We start from the raw sequence: 21,299 nt of genomic DNA, 5'->3' as shown, positions 1-21,299 counted from the left end.
CCCCCGGTACATAGTTGTATATTCTTCGTTGTGGGTCCTTCTAGTTGTGGCATGTGGGACGCCGCCTCAGCGTGGTTTGATGAGCAGTGCCATGTCTGCGCCCAGGATTCGAACCAATGAAACACTGGGCCGCCTGCAGCGGAGCACGCGAACTTAACCACTCGGCCATGGGGCCAGCCCCCTACATAGACTTTTTATACTTCCCTCCTCAACCCGTCTGCCTTCCGGCTCCCCTCCTGGGCTCCCTACACTGAATGTACCCCTCCTTTATATTTCCACCGTCACCACCCATATTAAGTGAAGTGACCTCAACTTGCACTGTTGCAATGACCTGCCAACTGGTCTCCCTGCCCCCCATCCACCTGCACCCCCCAGCTGGGAGGGCATTAGGCCCCCCACTTCCTCTTTGATCTCTTACTGAATTTTTCAATGACTTCCCTCTACCAACCGAATGAAGCGCCCGATCCTTGTTCTGGCGGTTAGGCCCCAACCTGACTCTAATCATTCTTTCAGGCTTTATCTTCCTCTACTTCTCTTAGAAAACTTCACTCCTGCGAGTCTGAGCTCCACTCAGTTCTCTGCCCTTGTGTTCAAAGCCCCACTGCAGACTTGCTAGCTGTGTGACGTGGGGCAACCCAACCGTCTCTGGACCTCGTTTCCTTAACTGTGAAATGGGAATATTATGATGGATATAGGAACATCACCTATATTCAACCATTTCAACCTACAGAAATGACAATTTCTAATGGTTCAACCTAAAATAATCCTCACTCAAGAGGGTTGAGAGTTAATGTGCATAAAGCCTGAGCTTAGTGGCCAGTATGTTGGCGTCGCTCAATAAATGCTGGACTGTGAGCTTCTCAAAGATATGACCCCGCCCCCACCATGGGATATGGAGCCCGTAGGTGCTTAGCAAATGCCCTTGGGATGGATTCACCCCTGGTCCCATGGGCCTTTCTGACCAGCCTCTGGAGGTCCTAGCTGTGCCTCTCAGCCCTGCCCCCTGGACCCAAGCCCTCTCTCTGCAGGGCTGAACCTCACGGAGAAAATCAAGAAGATCAAGATTGTCTTCACTCCCACCATCTGCAAGCAGACCTGTGCCCGGGGGCACTGTGCCAACAGCTGTGAGCGTGGCGACACCACCACCCTGTATAGCCAAGGCGGCCATGGGCATGACCCAAAGTCTGGATTCCGCATCTGTGAGTCCCTTCCCCCCCCAGATGGTTTCCGGCTGACCCTGGGAGGGCAGGGGGTACAGAGGGCGGGCCTGCCTTGGGCAGGAGCCCAGCTCTTCTGCAGGAAGGAAGCCCACTGCTCTCACACCGTGGCTTCTGTGATTTGTCCCCAGTCACACAGAAAGCTGAGTCCTCACCCAGCTCTGCCATGGCCTAGCTGTGTGACTCTCGGCAAGTCACATAACCTCTCTGAGTCCAAGTTTTCTCCACAGAGAAGTGAGGGAGTTAATAGCGCCACTGCTCCCCTGCCCCCCAGGTTATTGTGGGGTTGAGGAAAGGCGTGGAAGGTCTTTGTAGAAAGGCAAAGGCTGGTTATTGTCTACCCTTCTTCCTTCCGGGCCTCCTGGAGAGTCCCTGCCTTCCAGGGGGTGCTGGGTTCCCCAAGCCTCCAGATTTGGGGTCCTGCTCCCCCTGCTCCTCTGTTGTCACCCACCGGTCACATGGTGGGTACTGCTATGTTCTTCCACCTCCGGTCACCTTGAGGTCACTGTCGTAGATTTCTGCCAGATCCCCTGCCTGAACGGCGGCCGCTGCATCGGCAGAGACGAGTGCTGGTGCCCCACCAACTCCACCGGGAAGTTCTGCCATCTGCCCGCCCCAAAGCTGGACAGGGAGCCCTCAGAGAGGGGCTCCCGCCACAGGGCCCCACTGGGGGGCCCCTTGAGGCAGTCCACCTTCACACTGCCTCTCTCCAACCAGCTGGGTGAGTGCGGGGTCGGGGCAGCACGGGACTGGGAGGTGCCCCGGGTCCCCGTACGGCAGGCGCTGGCACCGTGGTGGAGGGGACGGGAAACTGGCTCTAGTCCTTTCTTCATAGTCAGACGTCCCTCCTTCTCTTCCGCCCTCAGAGCTCAGTTTCACTCTATAAACTTCTCTTTGCCCTTCCATCCGAATTCATCAATATTTTTTTGCCCTTACCCCTCATGGGGTGCTATGGGTGAGACAGCAGAGTATGAGGGCAGGATCCTGCCCTCAAGGAGTGCACAGTCCTGGACATAGAGGGACGATGGACAGGAAGGAGAACACCATCATGGAACATTTCATTTCCCTTGCCTTCCATTATTAGGTGCCAAACAAAGGGTACAGAAAAAGCCAGAATTCTCCAGGAGCTCTGGGGGTGGAGAGCTCTGTGCCCAGGGTGCTGGGGGAAGCCTGCGTGGAGGAGGAGGGCTTCAGTCAGGCCTTAAGCAATGGGCAGCCTTTGGTCAAACAGAGGGCGGTGGGAAGGGCTCCTCTGCAGAAGGACAGGCTGAGCAAAGGGGTGCAGGTGGGACCATGCAAGGTCCGCGGGCTGGAGCTCAGGGGTGGTAAGGATCGCAGGGGAGGTGGAATCAGGAAGGGAGTGTGAAGCTGATATTGCAGGTCCGTTGTTGAAAGGTGGGGAGCCAAGGAGTTTGCGCTTAGTCCTGTCCCTGCTGGGGTATTGTTCGGGGTTTGAGCAGAGAGTGAAGAAACGGAAGGAGAGTTTTGGGGAAACACACAGCCAGTGGCCTCCTGGCGCAGGGCTCGGGGGCACTCTTCAGAGGGTGGGGCCCTGTTTCACCGACTCTGACCCCAGCCCCTGTGCGCAGCCTCTGTGAACCCCTCCTTGGTGAAGGTGCACATTCGCCACCCGCCAGAGGCCTCAGTGCAGGTCCACCAGGTGGCACGGGTGCGGGGCGAGGCCGAGGAGGCCCAGGAGGAGAACAGCGTGGAGACCAGACCCGCGCCTCGGCTTCCTGCCAGCCCCAGCCACAGCCACTGGGACAGCAACAGCATCCCTGCCCGGTCTGGAGAGGCCCCTCGGCCGCTGCCTCCAGCAGCTCCCAGGCCTCGGGGGCTGCTGGGCCGGTGTTACCTGAGCGCTGTGAATGGCCAGGTGAGAATGTAGCTCCTGCCTGAGCCCTGGGGGCTTCCAGAATAGCAATTGTCCCCCACTCTGCCCCTTCTCCTTCTCTCTCTCCTTCTCATTCTTACGGAATGTGTCTGCAGAGTCTCCCATTCTCCAGATGGAAAAACTCTGGGCATAAAAGTGCCTGAGTGTGGAGAGGCTGGGCCTCTGCCTGGGCTCCACTGGGTACCTGTCAGTGCCAGGCACACCGAAGAGGACCCAAGAGAGTGCCCCTCTAGAGGGGTCACCAGTGTCCTCCGGTCCCAGTAAATCCTGGACTTTCCTGGAGCTGAGTCCAGGACCCCTGGTGCACAGACAGTGGGACTGTTAGATCTGGCAAGAAGTAGTTTGGTATTCAGTTGAGATTGGGGTCACAGAGATGTGGAATTAGCAAATGTGGGTTAAACTCCAAAGCCTTGGGGGTGTGAAGATGAGAGACAGCCCCTCCCGCCCTGGAGTTCTCCACAGTCGGTGATGGGAAATCAGGTGAGCTCTTCCAAGTCCAAGCACCTAAGACCAGGGGCTGAGCCAGACCCAGGACGGTTTTTCTCAGGGTTGCAGTTTGGTGTTTCCAGAAATCCCTCCTGAGGTTAGGAAGCTGGAGGAGGTGGCAGGTGGGAGCGAAGGGATAGAGGCTCTGAGTCCCCAGACCCTCCCTGGCCTCTCAGCTTGTGGTGTCCCTGAGCCTGGACACTTCCCCGGGGAAGGCCTGCACCGTAGGTGACCCTGGAGTCTGACAGAGGAAAGCCCGTCCTTTGGGACCCTCTGTGGGTGGGGGACATGGAAGCTGGCAGTTTGCAGACTGCACAGAGCAGATGTTGTCTTGCCTGGGATATGTCCCCACTCCCCAAGTTTCAAGTCTGGTAGAGTGGACCACAGGTTTCTCTGCTTCCTTCTGGGGCATCAGCTGACCCTCTCCTACCCTCCATAGTTGGGGCATCCTCTGGTAAGAAGCGGGGGGTGAGCTCTTGTCTCAGGCTTTCCTGGAACAGCCCTTGGCACAGCAGGGGAGGGCAGAGGCGGTGATGGGTGTCCATGGTCTCTTTTCCAGTGTGCCAACCCCCTGCTGGAGCTGACTGCCCAGGAGGACTGCTGTGGCAGTGTGGGAGCCTTCTGGGGGGTGACCTCATGTGCCCCATGCCCACGGAGACCAGGTGAGTGCTGAGTGCCGAGGTCCCGGGTTGTGGGGGAAGCTCTCCCAGGGCCTGGCCTCTGCTGCCGGGCACCCTCCTCCATCTCGCACCAGGGTCTCAGAGGCCAGGAGGGTAGAACAGGCCATAAACCAGGCAGGCTTTCCAGATCTGCCCTGAGGGTGCTTCTGGCTGGCGGCTGAGGCTCCTGATGGCTCAGACAACTCAACCCTTCTGCCGGGGGGCAGCCTGGCCTACCCACTCCAGCTGACTGCCTGGGAGGGGTTCCTCTCTCTTGCCAGTTGTTCTTGCTCAGATTTTAGGGATCCCATCCTATGCTGGGCCCTCTCCTACCCCTCAGCCTCCTTCCATATACCCCCAGCCCAGGTACCAGGAGTCCAGAGGTCTCAACTGGGTGACTGGTGTTTCCTTCATTCTCTCCCTGGAGCGGTCCCCATGTGTCCTCCTCACCTGTTTCCTGCCTTCCAGTCTTTGAATCAGAGTTAGGTGTCTGTCCCAGAATGTCCTCAGCCATACTGAGAAACCCAGTTCCCTCCCTCTTTTGGATGGTGGGAAAGCCCAACATGTATTCATTCATTCACTCACTCATTCACTCAGCAAATACTCATCTGGTGCCTCGTATGTGCTAAGCACTGAGAAGTCAGGAGTGAGCACAGTATTGCTCGCGTAGGCATTGCTCTTACAGCTGGGAGGTGGTGACGCGGTGCCCGGGCCTGAGTTTGGTTTCTGCCGGCTCAGGCTGCCATCCCCCTCCAGGCCTCACTCCTGGCCCGGGCCTGGCCTGTATTTCTTCAGCCTGTCAGCAGCCGACGCGGTGAGTCGGCTTTGTGGGGGGCCTGGACCGGAGCCCAAAGGTGGGAGGAGCAGGGCTGTTCCTCACTTCAGACTCAGCTGTGGAGCAGTGACCATATTTTCCAAACTGAAAATAAGTGTGGGCGGTTTCACAGCGGGACGGAATTTTTGGTGAAGCTGCACAGGGTGGTATGAAGCTCCCGGGCTGGAGCCTCCAACACAGAGCAGGTACCACTTCCAGCTCTGCACGCCAACCTCTCTCTGCTCTGTGTCTGACCTGCAAAATGCAGACAGAAATAGTGCCGGGCCTCGCCTCGCAGGGCTGCTGTGAGCGTAAATGAGGGGATGCCTGTGCTTAGCGTTAGGTCTATAAACATAGCTGTTATCATTATTATTAGAAACTATCCCCCCAGAAAGGGAAAAGGGAATGGATCTACTGCCCTACTGGGAGGAGGGGGCCAGCTGCTCAGCATCTCCCCCAGCAGGCCAGAGATGGTTTTGCCACTTTTCTTCTGTGGTTTTTCCTTCCTCCTTCTGGGTCAGGCCCACACTTGAGACTTCATATCTCACATTCTATCCAGTCGACAAATATTTACACTGATGGGGCAGTTTAAAGTGCCCTAGTGTGCAGGCCCTGGACACACGGTGGAGAATGAGGTGAAAACAGTGCCTCCTTCTCCAAGCTTACAGTCTAGTCGGGGAGAAGGGACATAGACAGGTAGTGGGCATCCAAAAAAGAGAGCTAGTGCAGCAACGAGACACGTACCAAGTGCTGTGGGAACACAGACAGCAAAACCGGGGCCACTGATAGGTCCTGTCGTCCTTTGTGCAAATTAGAGAAAGGTGTCCCTTCCATTTGCTCAAAATAGTCTTTACCAGTATACAAATCTAGCATGCCAGTGATTCCCTTAAATGTGGTGCTTTTGTGCAGTACACAACCTGCACATATGTACACTCTAGAGTAGGGGATCCTAGCTCAGACCGGTGGATCAGGGAACACTTCTTATAGGAGGTGACACCCAAGACGAGATCTGAAGAATTATTAGAGTAGGCCAATCAAAGAGATGGGGAAGAGCTTAACAAACCAGGAAATTGCACATCCAGGTGAGCCAAGAGAGGGAGCAGCATTTACTGGAGCACGGCACACTCAGCCTCCCTGTCCCAGGTGGCACCTCCCACCACCCCTCCCCAACTGGTGTTCAGCACATCTCGGGAAGCTGGGCACCAGGATGCAGACCCTGGAATGTCAAGCATTCCAGCACCCTGAGCAAGAAATAACAAAGACCAGGGCAACATAAACATTTAAACGCATCATAGTGCGGCTGGGCATTGTATACAGAAGGGGCAAGACACTGGGGAAACTTGTTTTTGTTGACAGAGTGCCAGACACCTAGCTCCATGCCCGAGCCTGGGGCCAGGGTGGGGGATGTTTCTTTAAGTAGGCATGACAAGCTAGCTACTTTACCAGAGTCAGAGGAAGACAAGGCAGCTGTGGGGTGGGTTTGGGAATAGTGGGCTAGACAGGCAGGACTTCTGGGTTCTAGAACATTCTCAGGCCTCATGGCTTTGCCCCTCTGAGCCTCTATTTCTCCTCTGATAAAATAAGGCTGTGCCCTTCAGGGAAGGGCTTTGTTATCCCAAAAGAGGTGGTCTAGCAGGATCAGGGAGTGAGGGGAGGAATAAAACCAGCAGCTGGAGATCCACGTGACTTCGTGGATTCCTCTAAATCACCTTCTGGCTTCTGAGGCTCTGTGCCGGACTGTCAGAGAAGGTCCCTGCAGAGCGCTGCTATTTCTGACATGGAAAGGGACTGTTCTGAAGCCTCAGTTACATGGCACGGACAAATCCCTTTCTTCCAGAAAAATCCTCAATGCCCTCTTTCTCAGGGAGATGGCTCAGGGAGTCAATCTAGGCCAGCCTATGGTTCCCCCTTCTCCCTTCACTCTGAGTGACAGGTGCAGCAGACCCTCCAGGACTCAGCCTGAGCCACGTCTTCCTGACCTTTTGGGAGTTGTCAAAGGTCTAAGCTCAGGCCTTCTGCAGTCCCCCTGCCAGGGTCTGGGGAGCACCCGGTTCTCAAAAGCCACTTTGATTGAAGTCACATTTTTGAGTTTTTGTCTGAGAAAGACAGACATCTGGGTTGACTGGAAAGTTGGCCGCTGCCCCATCTGGCTTGGCACCGGCTGTGTCAACCCCAAGGCCCCTTTGCTGGGACAGGCAGGGCTAGCACACGGCTCGCCGCCCGCAGTGGTGGGCTCCAGCTGTCTGCCACCAGATCATCTTTCTGTCTGCCTGGTGTGGGACGAGTTCACCTCAGAACCCAGGCCCCTCCCTGTATCTCCAGGGACAGCCGATTCTCTTGCTCGGCCCCTTCAAGGAATTCTCATCTTTCCCTCTTAGAAACAATAATAGCCCCAGTTACTGAACTCGTACACTCTACTGGGCTCGTCACCTGCATTATCTCATGTCATCGTCACAACCACCTGCCACGTAAGGATCCTTACACCCATTTGACAGATGAGGAGAATGAAGTTCAGAGAAGGCTGAGGACCTTGTCAAGGTCACAGGGCTAGGACAAGTGAAGCTAGGATTCAAACCACAGTGTGTCTGATTCTCAGCCGACCACGATCCCCGTAATCATTCTGGGGAGGCCCGTACCTGCCTGAAGACAACAAAAATCAGGACATTTCACAGCCAGAAGGATGCACCCCAGGATTGTATTTCCTAAGTTATGTGTGCGTGGAGGACAACGTCCCTCGAGAAGATTCGGTTGAACAGACAGGCAGGGCAGCACCCAGCAGCCCAGGCCTGAGTTAACAGAGATGAGCTGAAAGAATTGTCCCAGGGAGAAGCAGGTAGGCTGTTCCGTGATTCCGGAGGGCGAAAGTCGATGAGTGAGTGCTTCTGGGAAGCAGAGCTCAACTCGAAACTGAGCACCAGGAGCAGCTTATTAAAAACTGCAGCTGCCCTGCCCATAATGGGGTATGCCTGGAAATACTGAGCTCCCCACCATGAGAAGTGTGGCTACTAAGGACAGGTTTGTAGAAGGAACTGGGGAAGGAAATTGATTGTTGAGGGATTGCAGGTTTATATATATGTCTGAAAATTTATTTGAAACCCTCAATAGAAAGACAGCTTTGGCTTGGCTTGGTTTTGCTGTGGCACTCCACGAGGAGTGTGACAGGCGCAGATCTGTGATGCCAGCCCCGGGGAGGGTGGCTGTGTGAGGGTGATGTGGGCACTGGGCGAGGTTTGGAGCAGAGAACCCTAGGGCAAGTCACAACAGCAACATCACTATCATCACCGTCGTCCTTAGCAACCGTTTATGCAGAGCACTTCATAGGGGCCAGGCACCATGCTTTCTCGTCTCGTTGTATCCTAACAACATCTCCAGGAACTGGGTGCTACTATCTTCATTTTCCAGATGAGGAAATTAGGCCTGAAGCCCCAGGTCTATGGTACCCAGACCCCTACTTCTGACCCCCTGTCATCTGCCTCCTTGGGTCAGGCATTTGCTCAACTGGAGGACCTCGGGGGGGGAACAGCTGTGCTGGGGTGGGGCTCCTGTTCTCAGGACTCCTGGTGAGACGCCCAGTCTCCTGCCCTCAAGAAATGGGGTTTTCAGAATTCTAGTTGCTGGGCTGAAAAAAGTGCTGCTTTGGCTTGGGGATGTTTTGAGAGCTTTCTCCAAGGGACTCAAAGCCTCCTGGGAATTGTGCCTCAGCTCAGCGCCCTCCCTACCCCAGCAGGAGTGTCACTGACATGTGGCATCCCTGGCCTGGAGAGCTCCAGGGAGGGTGGGGTAGGGTTGGATGGAGCGGCACCTGTCTGAGCCAGGGGTCTGAGTGGACCCCTCTCCACCTCGCTGTTTGTGGTGACCAAGAGTCCCAGTTCAGCTCTCATGCTGCCCTGAGGAAGCAGTCAGAGCCCGTCTTTGGTGGAATTTCCAATTCATGGCAGGAGTCCTTTAGGACTTCACCAAAGAGGAAAATCTGGAATAATGGACATTATGCTAATTACCAATATGTGACAAGGATTGTGCTCAGAGTTTTGCATGCTTGTTTAGTGTTCAAAATAGTCCCCTGAGGAAGGAATTGTCATCCCCATTTTACTGATAGAAAGTTGAGGCTCAGAGAGGCTGAGTGACTTGCCCAAGTCTCTCCAGCCAGTGAGGGGCAGCAGGCCAGCTTGCTGTCCTCAAGACTATGTTGCTAGAAGGAAGGAAGGAAGAAGATAAGGAAGGAAGGAAGGGAGGGAGGGAGGCAGGAAGGAAGAGGGAAGGAAGGAGAGAAGGAAGAAGGGAGGGAGGGAGGAAGGAGATAAGGAAGAAAAGAAGGAAGGCAGGAAGCGGAGAACTAAGCCCTGGGGAGCATCTATCTACAGGGGCTGTGCCAGGCCGCCTGCTAGCTTCAGTCTGACACTGATTATTTCAGGAAAGTTAATCCGCATAACAACCCATGAACTGAGTTTCTGTCTCCACTTCCACAGATGAAAAAAGGAACACTGAAAGAGGATAAGAAATGTGCCCCAGGTCACACCGCTCCTCAGAGTGGAGCCAGGAATTAGATGCAGGGCTAGCTGCCCTAGCACCCACACTCTTCCCACTGCTCTGGGGGAGTGGAAGTTTCTCTCCAGCTTACCCGCCTGAGGTTTGCACATCGGGGGTTCAGCTCCAGCCTGCTCACGTGCCCCTGTGCGTCGAGCTTAGCCTCATCCCGGTGTCTGTGTGTGTCTGTTCTCTGGGCGGAGGGGTGTATGGCAGGGGACCTTCCACATCTCCCTGGTGCGGCCATCTGTCATCACAGGCTGAGATCAGCATGGCTTGTAAACAGCCCAGTGGCCAACTATATGTCTCCACCATCTCCTCCCTGAGCTCTGTCGTGAAGTCAGGGCCAAAACTGTCTCCAGCAATTAGTTTGCCCTTGTTGAGGCCTCTTTGGGAGTCCCGGCAGCCAAAGGGGAGAGTTCTCAGGGTGGGGGTAGCCTGCAGCCAGGCGCCCCCTGCTTGCTTCACCATCTGTGAGCAGGCTGAGGTGCGGCAGTGTGTGGACAGGGCTGAGGTCAGGGGCAGAAGACCTGAGTTCCAGGCCCACAAGCCCTGGGTCTCCTCACCAGGAAAGTCAGGCGTGTTAGCCGATTTTGTGATGTTCAGACTCCTTGGAATTCAGGTTGACCCCAGCTGACCCTCAGCTTTCTCAGGTCTAAGAGTCCCAACTGCAAGGTGGCGGGCAGCTCCCCAAGTCTCTCCTTGAGGCACCTGTGGGAGTCACAGCTTAGCCACCCCCTCTCTCCAGATCTCTCATGTCCTCTTCTCTCTGTTCTCCGGTCCCTCGTTTTACCCTTGATCTGGCTGAGGGCCCTGAGGGGTGGCACGGGCCCTTCACTGTCTCGTTTGTCCATCCTGTGTGGCGCTTTGGTTGTATACATTGTATACGTTGTGAAGCATTTACCCAGCATCTGACTGGTTCTTCTGACCTCCTTCTGGGTATCCCTGCCTATTTTCTTCCCATTCACTCTCCTGATCCCTTGTAAAAAAAAAAGGGAGGGGAGGGTTCCCAGGTAGGGTGATGCTCTTCCTGCTGGGCAGACATCTCCCTGTGGCCTCCAGACTTGAGGATTCTTAGCCTAGACAACTCCTAAGGCTCATTGTGAATTCATTCATTTATTTATTTGGAGGCAGTAGAGAGGAATGGTTCAGAATTTATCGTCTGGAGGCAGACTGCCTGGGTTCATAGTCCCAGCTCCATCCACCAGCTGGTGACCTTGGGCACCTTTCCTAACTTCTCTGTGCCTCAGTTTGCTTATCTGTAAAATGAGGATAATATTAGTAAGTATCTCCAAGGGCTGTTATAAGGATTAAATAAGTTACTACATGTGAAGCCTTTATAATAGGTCCTGGCCAATAGTAAGTGCACTTTTAGTGCTTGCTATTATCATTCATTTCATTTAGATTGAGTGCCTGTACTATTCCGTAGCAATGATGAAGAAGACAAGGTCCCTGTCCTCACAGAGCTTACACTTTATCGGGGGAGATGGACAAGCAACGGGCAATCACAGCCCAGCATGTTAAGTGCTATGACAAGAGAAGTCCTGTGGGTGTTGGGAGCACCTGAGAGGCATGCCTGGTGTGGGTGGCAGGGGTGGTGCCAGCTGCCCTCCCCCATCACCGTGACTCACACGGCTCACTGGCTGCCCAAATCTCACACAGAGCTGTGGGTGGGTGGTGAGTTCTCACCCCGAGCCAGGGCGTCTCCCTTCCATGTGGCCATCTATACTTGGGCTTTCTTTCCCCAAAGAGATTTAGGCTGATTTTTCTGGATTGGATGCTGCACTTGTTCTTACAGAAACTGGGAACCAGCCCCTTAGAGACAGCCTCAGTGAGGTGTGAGCAAGGGCTCTGAGGGCCCTGGTTTGGGGTGGGAGTGGGACTTGTGGGCACAAAAGGGAATTTCACCAGGAACAGTGGCCTTGAAATTTATTTCTCTCTAGAAGCTGCCTTCACAAAGGGTTTCCCATCTGACAGTTTTTCTTTGGGCCCGTGAGAGGGCTGAGTCCTCTCAGGAGGGAATCACTGTACAGAAAAAGCATGTGTCCAGACTAACGAATGAATGCAGCTCCTCTCCGTTTACGCATTCCTCGGGTTCTCACAAGCAGGTGCCAGCAGCTGGTTCCTGCTCCCGGCTCACATCCTAGCTCTCTGCCACTCCGCTCCTGCTCATTAAAGAAGCAAGGTCCTTCTGCCTAACTTCTCCCTCCTGACATCACCATGCTGCCCTGGCTCCTGTCTCCCCGTCTCTCCCTCCCTCTCTCAGCAGCAGGGTGGATGGAAGGGATGTGGCCTTTGCAGCCAGAGGCTTGAGTTCAACTCTGACTTGGCTCCCTCTGAGCTTCATTTTCCTAATCTGTAAAATGGGGATAATGATCCCTGCCTTACGGGGTTATCGTTGTGAGAAGCAGACAGGATAACATGCACCAAAGGCCTTGCAGCTCCCAGCACGGCACAGATGTTCCGTTGTTAATGTTCCTCTGCCCTCTGGCAGCAGCCTCGCCTCGTTCTTTCCCGCCTTCTGCTCCTCGTAATGTTCCCGGGTTGCATCTAATCAGCTTGCTTTCTGAGTTTATCCAAACAACTTCTCCTCTTTCTTTCCTCTTTCCTGTCCTCAGTTCATACTCCCGGGCCCCACGCCAAGGGTGCTCACATTTGCCAGCCTCACTCCCATCCTTCTGCCTCTGTGTCAGCATCTGCAGAATCCTCATTTATCTCCACACAGCGGCCTTTTAGGCTGGAGACTAGTTCCCACGGTGGAACAACATGCCAATCCTTAGCAAGACTGTCCGTGGCAGGAAAAAATATTACAACTGCAATTTACAATTTTTTAAATCTTAAAAAATTTAAGCCTTACTAATTTATGTCCTCACTTGATCGGTATGTCAAACTGTCACATGTGTTTGGCACACAAAGTGTCCTCAGGGAAGAGTGGGAGTTCCAAGAAAATGTGGCACCTCCTCACGTTTGTCTTTGGGATGTCACAACATACGGCATAAAACAATACTTGATTTAGGAGATTTTTCAATTATGTTGTCTAGTTTTAACGAAAGCAAGCCTTGCCAAGGGGAGAAGTGACTCTAAAAAATTCTCGCAAGGAAACAGGATTCAAAATAATATTAATAACATAATTTCATAATTGTATTAAAAAATGCAATGCTGAGACTTCTCCTCTAACACATAATCAGCCGTATTCCAAGGTAAAAATAATAATGACCTCTCAGAGTGATCCCAAATGGACCCCAGGATCGAAATGATCAGGAAAGCTATATTAAATAGTTTGTATCTACTATCCTTAATAACAAACCTTGCCTTATGTGTATAATGTGCCCAGAAATAGTAGCTAATGATTGAGTAAAAGCTATCTCAATTAGAAAAACTTTGGAAAACACCAGGACACTCCAACTTTGCTGTAAAATTAGATGAAAGTATTGATATTTCTAACATATCTCTTGGTATTTGCAAGAATCTATTTCAGCAACAAAATACATGAACTAGCTCTTTGTAAGCTACTAAAGAAAGGATGAACCAGAAGACATATATTCTTGACAATAAGTGACTTTTTGAATAAAAATAAACTTTACCAAACAACCATATAAGTGTAGCGGCTGATGCTGTGGCTGGTAAGGTGACGGAGACAGAGAAAGCATGCAAAATTCCCTCACTGCAGCATTCACAAGCAAGCTACTGCCACAAAGAGGTCAAGCAAGAAGACAAGTTGCTAATAGAAATTATCATGTGCTTAACTTTATAAAATAAGACCTTTAAAGTAACATGGTATCTTAATGGAACTTTGTATTGGAATAGCATCTGTGAAAAATCCCTTGAACCCCTTGAGAATTGCTGGCTATGTCTTCGCCATGGAATTGTCAAACTTAAAGATAAGTTATTCTTTTTTTTAAAAAAAACTGAGCGTTCCACATTTACTTCCTTTTTCTGTGATGACAGGTGGCTGCCAGTAGTATGCTACCTGCTAGAGCTTTTCAAGAAAAAAAAAAAACCTTCAGAAAACAAAACCCTTCAAAGCATTAATTTGGAAGTTGGCATACCAGTTTGTTCCTCTAAAGTGATGGAGATGTTTTTCCTCTTTTTATTTAATGTAAATAGGTTTTTTAAAGCACATTTTTCTTCCTCTTTAACGTAAGAGGAAGTGTTGTGAAATCAAGGTAGGATGTGTGTCAGCACCAAAATACTGAGAATTATTTCCTCGTTGTCAGTCTGGACTCAGACATCTGCCCAGTTTTGTCTGCTACACACTTCCAGCCACACTGCTTCTCAAGACACTTGTGCCACGGAGAGAAAATGGATGTTTGGAAACAGTTCCATCATTGCATGATTTGTTGCTGGAAGCCATCTCTATTTGCACACTTAAAAAACTTAAACACTGGAATTTTCTAATTTATTTTAAATTGGTAAGAACAACTAACTGACCTCAGGGAAGACGGAAATTTACTAGCCAAACTTCAACAACAGCATCACATGATTGGTGAATGTGAGTGCAAAATGAATATCATGGTTTTATAAGTCAATTAATGACGAGCTTTTTCCATCTTGATGGAAGATACCTTGTCAGCTATGGCAGCATTAAAACCAAGTATCAAAATAAACTGAATTTAGAACCAGACTGTGAATTCTTGTATCCAGATCTTTAAAAACTAATAAAACAGCTATAGTGATGTAAGATGTAACCATTAGGAGAAACTGGGATAGACGCAGGGGACCTCTGTGTACTATTTTTTGCAACTTCCTGCCAATGTAAAAAATTACTTCAAAAACAAAAAGTTAAATAAATAAAACTTGTACAATCACATGTTATTGTATAACATAACATTGATATTATATAATATTTACAGTATATAATAAAATTATACACAAGATATGTGGTCACTTAGTGTCATTTTTAGGAAGAGCCAGGTGGACTGAGAGTAGCCTGGTGAGAGCCAGGGCAGGATTTTGGCCAAGGAGGCATGGCTACCCAGGGTGATGGCTTGGGGGAATGGGGCCTCACAGCTGCGGAGTGGGCTGGACATCCAGACTGCACCCCACCTCCCAGCATGGGTGACAGAGGAGCCCAAGGGCCCTCCAGTGAGACCTGTCTATATCTTCCCTCTTCAGCCTCCCCAGTGATTGAAAATGGCCAACTGGAGTGTCCCAAGGGGTACAAGAGACTGAACCTCACTCACTGCCAAGGTAAGGATGACCAAGGCCAGGGCTGGGCCTGGGGAAGGGAAACGACAGAGTCCTGGTGGTGCAGCGACACCCTCCTCCCCATCCCCAGACAGACAGAGCAGCGGTGACTTGAGTGATCTCTGCTTGGCACTTCTAAGCCCCAGTTTGTGGGGGCTGTGGGAGCTGCTGGTTCCAGGGGCCTAAGGAAGTCAGAGGATAGTGATTGACTGAGCTAAGAAAGGGCCTGGGAGCTAAGCCTGTCCCCTCCTCCCCATCTCCACCCACCCCCACCTGGACCAGATGCCTCTCTAGGGCTATGTGGGCTGTCTGAAGGTATCCCCCCCCGCAAGTCCCCGCACATCCACTCACCTCTTGGGCCAATCTCCCTGAAATGGGAGGACTTTTGACTCCAGGGTGGGAGATCAAGTCAGCGTGAGTTGATGGGGACCTCTGTGGACTTTCCCCAACAAAGTACCTTCAGCTGCTCAGACCTCCCTCCCACGGTCAGGAGGGATAAAGGGGAAGGCATATGCGGACGGGAAGAGGGGAGCTCTGAGGCCTGGGGTGCTCTGCATTAAAGAGCTCCCAGAGGGGCAAGGCCTAGGGGCACCTTGGGACGGGGGCGTGGGAGGAGGTGCTCAGCTATGGCTTTGTCACTACAGGTGATTCCAGTGGGGGTGGGGAGTAGGACCAGGATGACCGAGGGGGCCAGAAGCCTTCATTGAGGGGGAAGCTGCTGCCATTGAGCAGAGTCAGGCTCTGAGCAGGGAGTCCCTGTTGCTTGTGGGCCTGGCAATAGGTGTGATATAAGCAGGGCCTTCCAGCCAGTGGGAGGCTCCTGGGGCTGGCAGAGGTCCGTGGGGAGCTGAGGCAGCTTCCCCTTTGGAGAGCTTTGAGAACTGGACAAATCACTATGCATATGGCATGCTTTGGGTGAAGCTGGGTTAGAGGCAGGGGATTGACCCAGATGGCCGCCTAGGTAGCCTCCCCCTGGAGGCTTCCTCAGGAGAGAGGAGTCTGAGGAAGCCCTGAGGTGGCTTGGCACCATGGATAAGGTGCTTGGACTAGGTAAAAGGGTAGGCCTCTGACCCAGCCAGGGTCAGCCTCCCTCAAGGGCAATGGGCCAAGGGCCTAGTGGACAGTGGCCATTGAGAGAAGTCTATAGTTTTGCCCTTGGAGGGTGCAGTAGGGCTGTTCATATCTAAACTGTCCCCAGGGACCTCTCCTCCTGGCAGGTTTCCCAATCTGGAGCACTAAAATTATTCCCAGGACCTCAAATGAGCTCTGTGCCCTCCCTCCGCTGAGCCCTTGGGATACAGGATGCCAAGGGGCCCTCCCCAGGAGTCCCTGCCGCTGAAACCTCCCTCTTCCCATATCTGTGGCCATGGTCTCAATATCTGGGAAGGGACCTGCTCACCTCTGCACCCATGTGTGCCGTCCCTCATCTCTCTCTCCATCCTTCTCTCCTACGTCCACAGGGTAATTTTTGGAGTGTTGCTATGAGCTGCATTCATTGTGTTAGGTGCTAACACACAGGGATGGGTAAGACACAGTCACCGCCCTAGGTGAAGACAGACACCTGAACGATTACCCGCAATGAGAGAAGTGCCCTTGATGCTATGGGATGCCATGGTGGAGGCACTTCCCAGAACAGGTGATACCTGACCCAGACGTAGAGAATGAGTAGAGTTGGCCCACTAAAGGGGATGCGGGCATTCCAGGCGGAGGGAACAGCATAAGCAAAGGAATAGCTTGAGCTGGCTGGAGTATAGTCTGTGTACACACAGGAGATTACCCAGGTATCCCGGTGTCTCATCAGAGCCACCAGCTCACCATTTGGGAAAATGGGAGTGGGCCTTGGATACTGTGTGAGGGTTTAGGGGCTCCCTCTAAGAGGTGATGGGGAGCCCGGAGGCTTCTCAAGCAGAAGGGAGGCCAGTCAGCTTGGTATTTAGACATATAGCTCTGGTCATAGTCTAGAGGCAAATGGATCAGTTCCTCTTCCCAGATTTCAGCAGCATTTCCCCAGGTGCCTCCCTCCCTATAGGGTGTCCTGCCAAGGGGAGTATTTGGGTCTTCTTTGAGCCCCTTCATTCCTGTGCTCAGCACCAGTTTCCCTAAAGCCTGCGGGGGAGCAGGTGGCTCTGAGGACACTGAGATGCTGTGTGTCATCTCCTGCCACTGGGGGTGGGTGCCCTCACAAATCTGTCACGCTCACCATCCTTCCTGCCGCTGTGATCATCATCAAACGTGCCATCACCAAGAGGGCCCCGACTTCTTGGAGCTTAGAGTGTGAGGCTTTGGATTTCCATTCAGCAGGAAGAAGTTTCCAGCGTGAAAAATTTTTGAGATCACAAAGGAAGCTATGGTAGCTCCCTTGTTGGAAGAACATCCTGAGCGTCCGCTGGTCTAGGGGGATGATGAGGCCTGCCTGGACACGTGCCTCCTAACCCTCTGCCCCAGGGCCTGCCCCCAGCCTCCTGCCTCTTTTTCCCTTCCAGGGTGCCTCCATCCTGCAGCTCAGTGCCGACATGTTCCCCAGATCTTGGGCCCTGCAGAGGTGCTTCGGGGCCTCTCAAAGAAGGCTGACTAGGAGGGACTGGGCAGCCCGTTCTCCTCACTCCAAGCCAAACTGTGCCCCATCTGCTTCCCCTGTTTGTGTCCCAGCACACCACTTAGTAGCTGAGTGACTTTAGGCAAGTTCCTCCTGGAGCCTCAGTTTCCTCACCTATAAAAAGGGGACATGTGGACCCACTTGATAAAATTATTTGTGAGAATTAAATGAGGTATCGTATGTAAAGCACTTGGCATGGTGCCTGGCACTCAATAATCTTTGGCTCTTAATATTGTGATCATTATCACCTGCTAGTTATTGGACCAAGTGATTTACAGCTTTACCTCGTTTTATCCTCCTACCTCCAGTAGTTATTATCATTATCTTCTTTTTACAAATGAGGAAACTGAGAGGGGCCACACTTAATAAATGGCAACTCTCCTATTGTTGTCCTGTTAGTATTTGGAGCTCTCTGGCCCAGACCCTCCCCTCCATCAGGCCTCGGAGGGGCGGGTGCTTGGTCATCTCCTCCAACCCTGCAGATATCAACGAGTGCTTGACCCTGGGCCTGTGCAAGGACTCGGAGTGCGTGAACACCAGGGGCAGCTACCTGTGCACCTGCAGACCTGGCCTCATGCTGGACCCGTCGAGGAGCCGCTGTGTGTGTGAGTGCTGGTGGGGACAAGGGGTGGGGGACACTGGGAAGCAAGATGAGACCTCAGGGTCCACGGGCTAGGCCCAGAGCAGAAATTTTGCCCAGGCCCCAACCCAGGGTCCAGTGTCTGCTACTCAACCTGGAATGGGGCCCAACATACAAAACCTGATCTGTGCCCTCCTGCTGGAATGGGGACAGTTACTCCATCACTTTTGGCTTTAGGCGTTGCTTTGGGGGCTTTGCTAAGTTAAGGATTAATATTATCTAAGTCTTCTGTTTTTGCTCTGACCCTTTCTGCCCCATCTGTTGCCTCATTTACTTTGGAGGGCGTGCAGTTTTGTCTCTGCCCTAGTGTCTGGCTGAGCTGTGGCTGCCTCTTCCAGCACCTGAGCTTAGCAGCTGGGTCACTTAGCTGCAGACCTTTCTTAAGGGCCCTGTCTGTAGCATTAATGGCACTCCTGCCTGGCCCCAGGGCCTTTTCATAGTCCTCTGGTCCCTGTGGTTCTGAATGTGTCTCCGAGTTCATGAACACACATGTATTGTGAGTCATATTAGCATTCTGTCCGTGTGTGTGCATGCATATACACACAGGCAGCTGTTTCCAGCTGGGAGAAGCCCAGACTGGCAGTCCCAGCAGATGGCAAAGCTGGCGCCGCGGCCCAGACAGGGCTTTCCTTGGGCAGGGAGGCCTGACCAGAGCTGAATAAAACCAGTCCCATCTGGCCTCTGCAAAGCGCCAGCCCAGTTCAGGCCCGCCACCCCCGCCTCCACAGAGCTCTCTGTGGCCGGCCAAGCCCTCAGTCTGCAAACCGACAGGTACTGGGTCTGAGGAGGCCACAGGATGAGCAAGACTCCAGCGCCACCCAGAGGGAGCACCCCATGTAACAGGAGAGACTGGACCCAGTGAGTGTCTCCAGGGAGAGGACACAGTAAGAGCCTTAAGAGGGGACACCCAGAGAGTGAGGGAACATCAGGCTGCTCTCAGGAAGACTTCTTGGTGACAGAGACACGTAATCAAGGCCGTGAGGGGCATATAGCGCTTCCTTCTGCCCCCACCCCACCTCACTTAAAGTTCCTTTATCAGGGGGCATGTTTACATCAGAGGTGACTTTTATTTATTAGTGCCTAAAAGAGATCCTTAATACAGGGAGGCAGAGATGGCCCTTGGGTGTTCTTTATTTTTGCTCCCTCCCTGGTGTTAACCCCTCCAGCCTTCTCTGATGATTCATCTCCCTGTAGGTGGGAGGGGGCAGGCACGAAGTTCCTCTCCCCTTCATTTCTGACCTTTGCCCTTCTCCCTGCGACATGACCAGGGCCAGTGGAGCAGCCTACAAGGGCCCTTCTGTGGTGGGGCAGCCTCCTGATATTCTCAATTGGGTCACTTCCACCCTGGGGCTCAAAGGGATGGAGCCATTCCCTACAGTCTCCCAAAGGAAGTGGCCGCTGAAGGCAGAGATTGCACCTGGAGACCCAGATTCATAGACTGGCCGATAATTGACCAATGCATAACACACGACCTTTGACAAGGCATTTTCACATAATCACTGTGAAGAGGTTTATTAGTCAGGAGTCATTGGGTTGCAAGTGACAGAAACCCAACTCAAACCTCTGTAAGCAAAAAATAATTAATTGGTCCACACAACCAGGAAGTCCAGGGGTAGGTGAGCCTCAGGCTTGGCTGGATCCAGACACTCACAGTGTCTTTAGATGTCTCTTGCTCTGTCTCTTCTGTATTGGTTTCCTAGTTCCTTCAAAGGTGGCCGCCAGACACTCCAGGCCTACTTCTCCCAGCTTGCAAACTCAATTTAAAAAATAATGGAAAAATAAAAAGCAACTCTTTTCTAGTAATCCAGGAAAAGCTGATTATTATCATTGGGCCTACTTGGTCAATCGCCCATTCCTGACCCAATCACTGCAACCAGGGGGATGACCTACATTCCTTCGGCTAGGAAGTGGAGTCAGTCTCCATTCCAATGACATGGACCAAGACTGGAGGAAGGGATGGATCCCATAGGAAAACCAGGGTGCTGTTACCAGAATATAGGGGCTTAGATGCCAGACAGGCAGAAATATAAGTGTCCACTACCTGTGGAATTATCCTTGACATCCTTATTTTACACATGAAGATAAAGGCCAGGGAGGCCATGTGAGCAGGATTTGAACTTGGTCTGCTGAGTCCTGGGCCCTGACCAGGACTTCCCAAGGGTCATCAATTTCTCATCTCCGAGTGTTGTCCTCTTCCCCCTACCCCTTTTCCCCTCATCCAGCCCTCTAAGGATTTCAGTCTCTTCCAATGTGGCACGGCCTCCTCATCTTCCACTGAGGTAATTTACGAGAGAATAGTCTTTAATATTTACTCCAAAAGTACAAGAAAGGGGACAACGGTGGTGGTGGTGTTTTCTAAACCCAGCATAGCTCACACTCACTGTGGTCCACGTGGTTTTGATTCGTGGATCTAGCCATCGATCCAGCGAGCATTTACTGAGCATCTGCATGTACCAGACACTGCGCTGGGTGCCTGGGTTACAAAGATGACCAAAACAGGGTCCCTGTCCTCAAAGCTCCTCATCGGGCCTTTGGTTCTCACTTCATCTCATCTCCCCAAGGAGACTGTCGTCCCCAGAGCACACTGCTCCACACTCCACCCCAGGCCTATGTTGGGCTTTTCTAAACACTTGTAAACTCGGCACCTGGACACAAGCAGCTACATCCCCATTTCCCGCTCTTGGGTTCTCCACGTGGGCATGGGAGTCATTGGTCCCCTCAAACAGGTAACATGAGGAAGTGCTGAAGTGTTCCACTGCAGCCATTCCTCCTGCCATTCTTGTGAGCGTTTTCACGGCCCCAGACTTCCAGACTGAGGCACAGGCCAGGCCAATTTGAATGCATGCGGCTGGCCGCTTCTCCACTCATTGCCTCCCACCTGTACTTTCCCCTCCCGCTGGCCCCCTGCCCATTCCCACCTGCCCTGTCTGTTGCAGCGGACAAGGCCGTCTCCATGCAGCAGGGGCTGTGCTACCGGTCAGTGGGGCCCGGCACCTGTGCCCTGCCTTTGGCCCAGAGGATCACCAAGCAAATATGCTGCTGCAGCCGAGTGGGCAAAGCATGGGGCAGCAAGTGTGAGAAATGCCCCCTGCTTGGCACAGGTAACCCTCTGTCCCCGTGTCGCTTCTGGACACCAAGGGGCTTCCTCCAAGCCGGTGGCCATTTTCCCCCACCTGGACCTAACCTCAGGCCAGAAGACCCTTAATCTTCCTTCCTGCTCAACACTTACCCCACCCTGGTGTCCCCCTCTCCTTGCTGCCATAATTGCCTTATTCCCCAAAG

The 21,299-nt window shown here is 52.6% G+C and overlaps 1 protein-coding gene across 7 annotated transcripts in view; it reads left to right on the top strand.

The window, feature by feature from the left end:
* LTBP2 (latent transforming growth factor beta binding protein 2) overlaps positions 1-21,299 on the top strand; it is a 100,390-nt gene that overhangs the window by 49,314 nt on the left and 29,777 nt on the right. For all 7 annotated transcript variants that reach the window (XR_006886327.1, XM_046647546.1, XM_046647548.1 and 4 more), the window contains exons 5-11: positions 1,029-1,199; positions 1,732-1,938; positions 2,807-3,093; positions 4,157-4,259; positions 14,710-14,784; positions 17,860-17,982; positions 20,954-21,118. Coding sequence is in view for 6 of the 7 variants with exons in the window: in XM_046647546.1 (XP_046503502.1) it covers positions 1,029-1,199; positions 1,732-1,938; positions 2,807-3,093; positions 4,157-4,259; positions 14,710-14,784; positions 17,860-17,982; positions 20,954-21,118 (1,131 nt within the window). In the remaining variant the exon portion in view is untranslated. The remainder of the gene's footprint in view (positions 1-1,028; positions 1,200-1,731; positions 1,939-2,806; positions 3,094-4,156; positions 4,260-14,709; positions 14,785-17,859; positions 17,983-20,953; positions 21,119-21,299) is intronic.

Source organism: Equus quagga, chromosome 20 (assembly GCF_021613505.1).
Source record: "Equus quagga isolate Etosha38 chromosome 20, UCLA_HA_Equagga_1.0, whole genome shotgun sequence".
Lineage (NCBI taxonomy): Eukaryota > Metazoa > Chordata > Mammalia > Perissodactyla > Equidae > Equus > Equus quagga.
The sequence above is the reverse complement of the archived record's forward strand: the minus strand, read 5'-3'. Positions and strand labels throughout refer to the sequence as shown.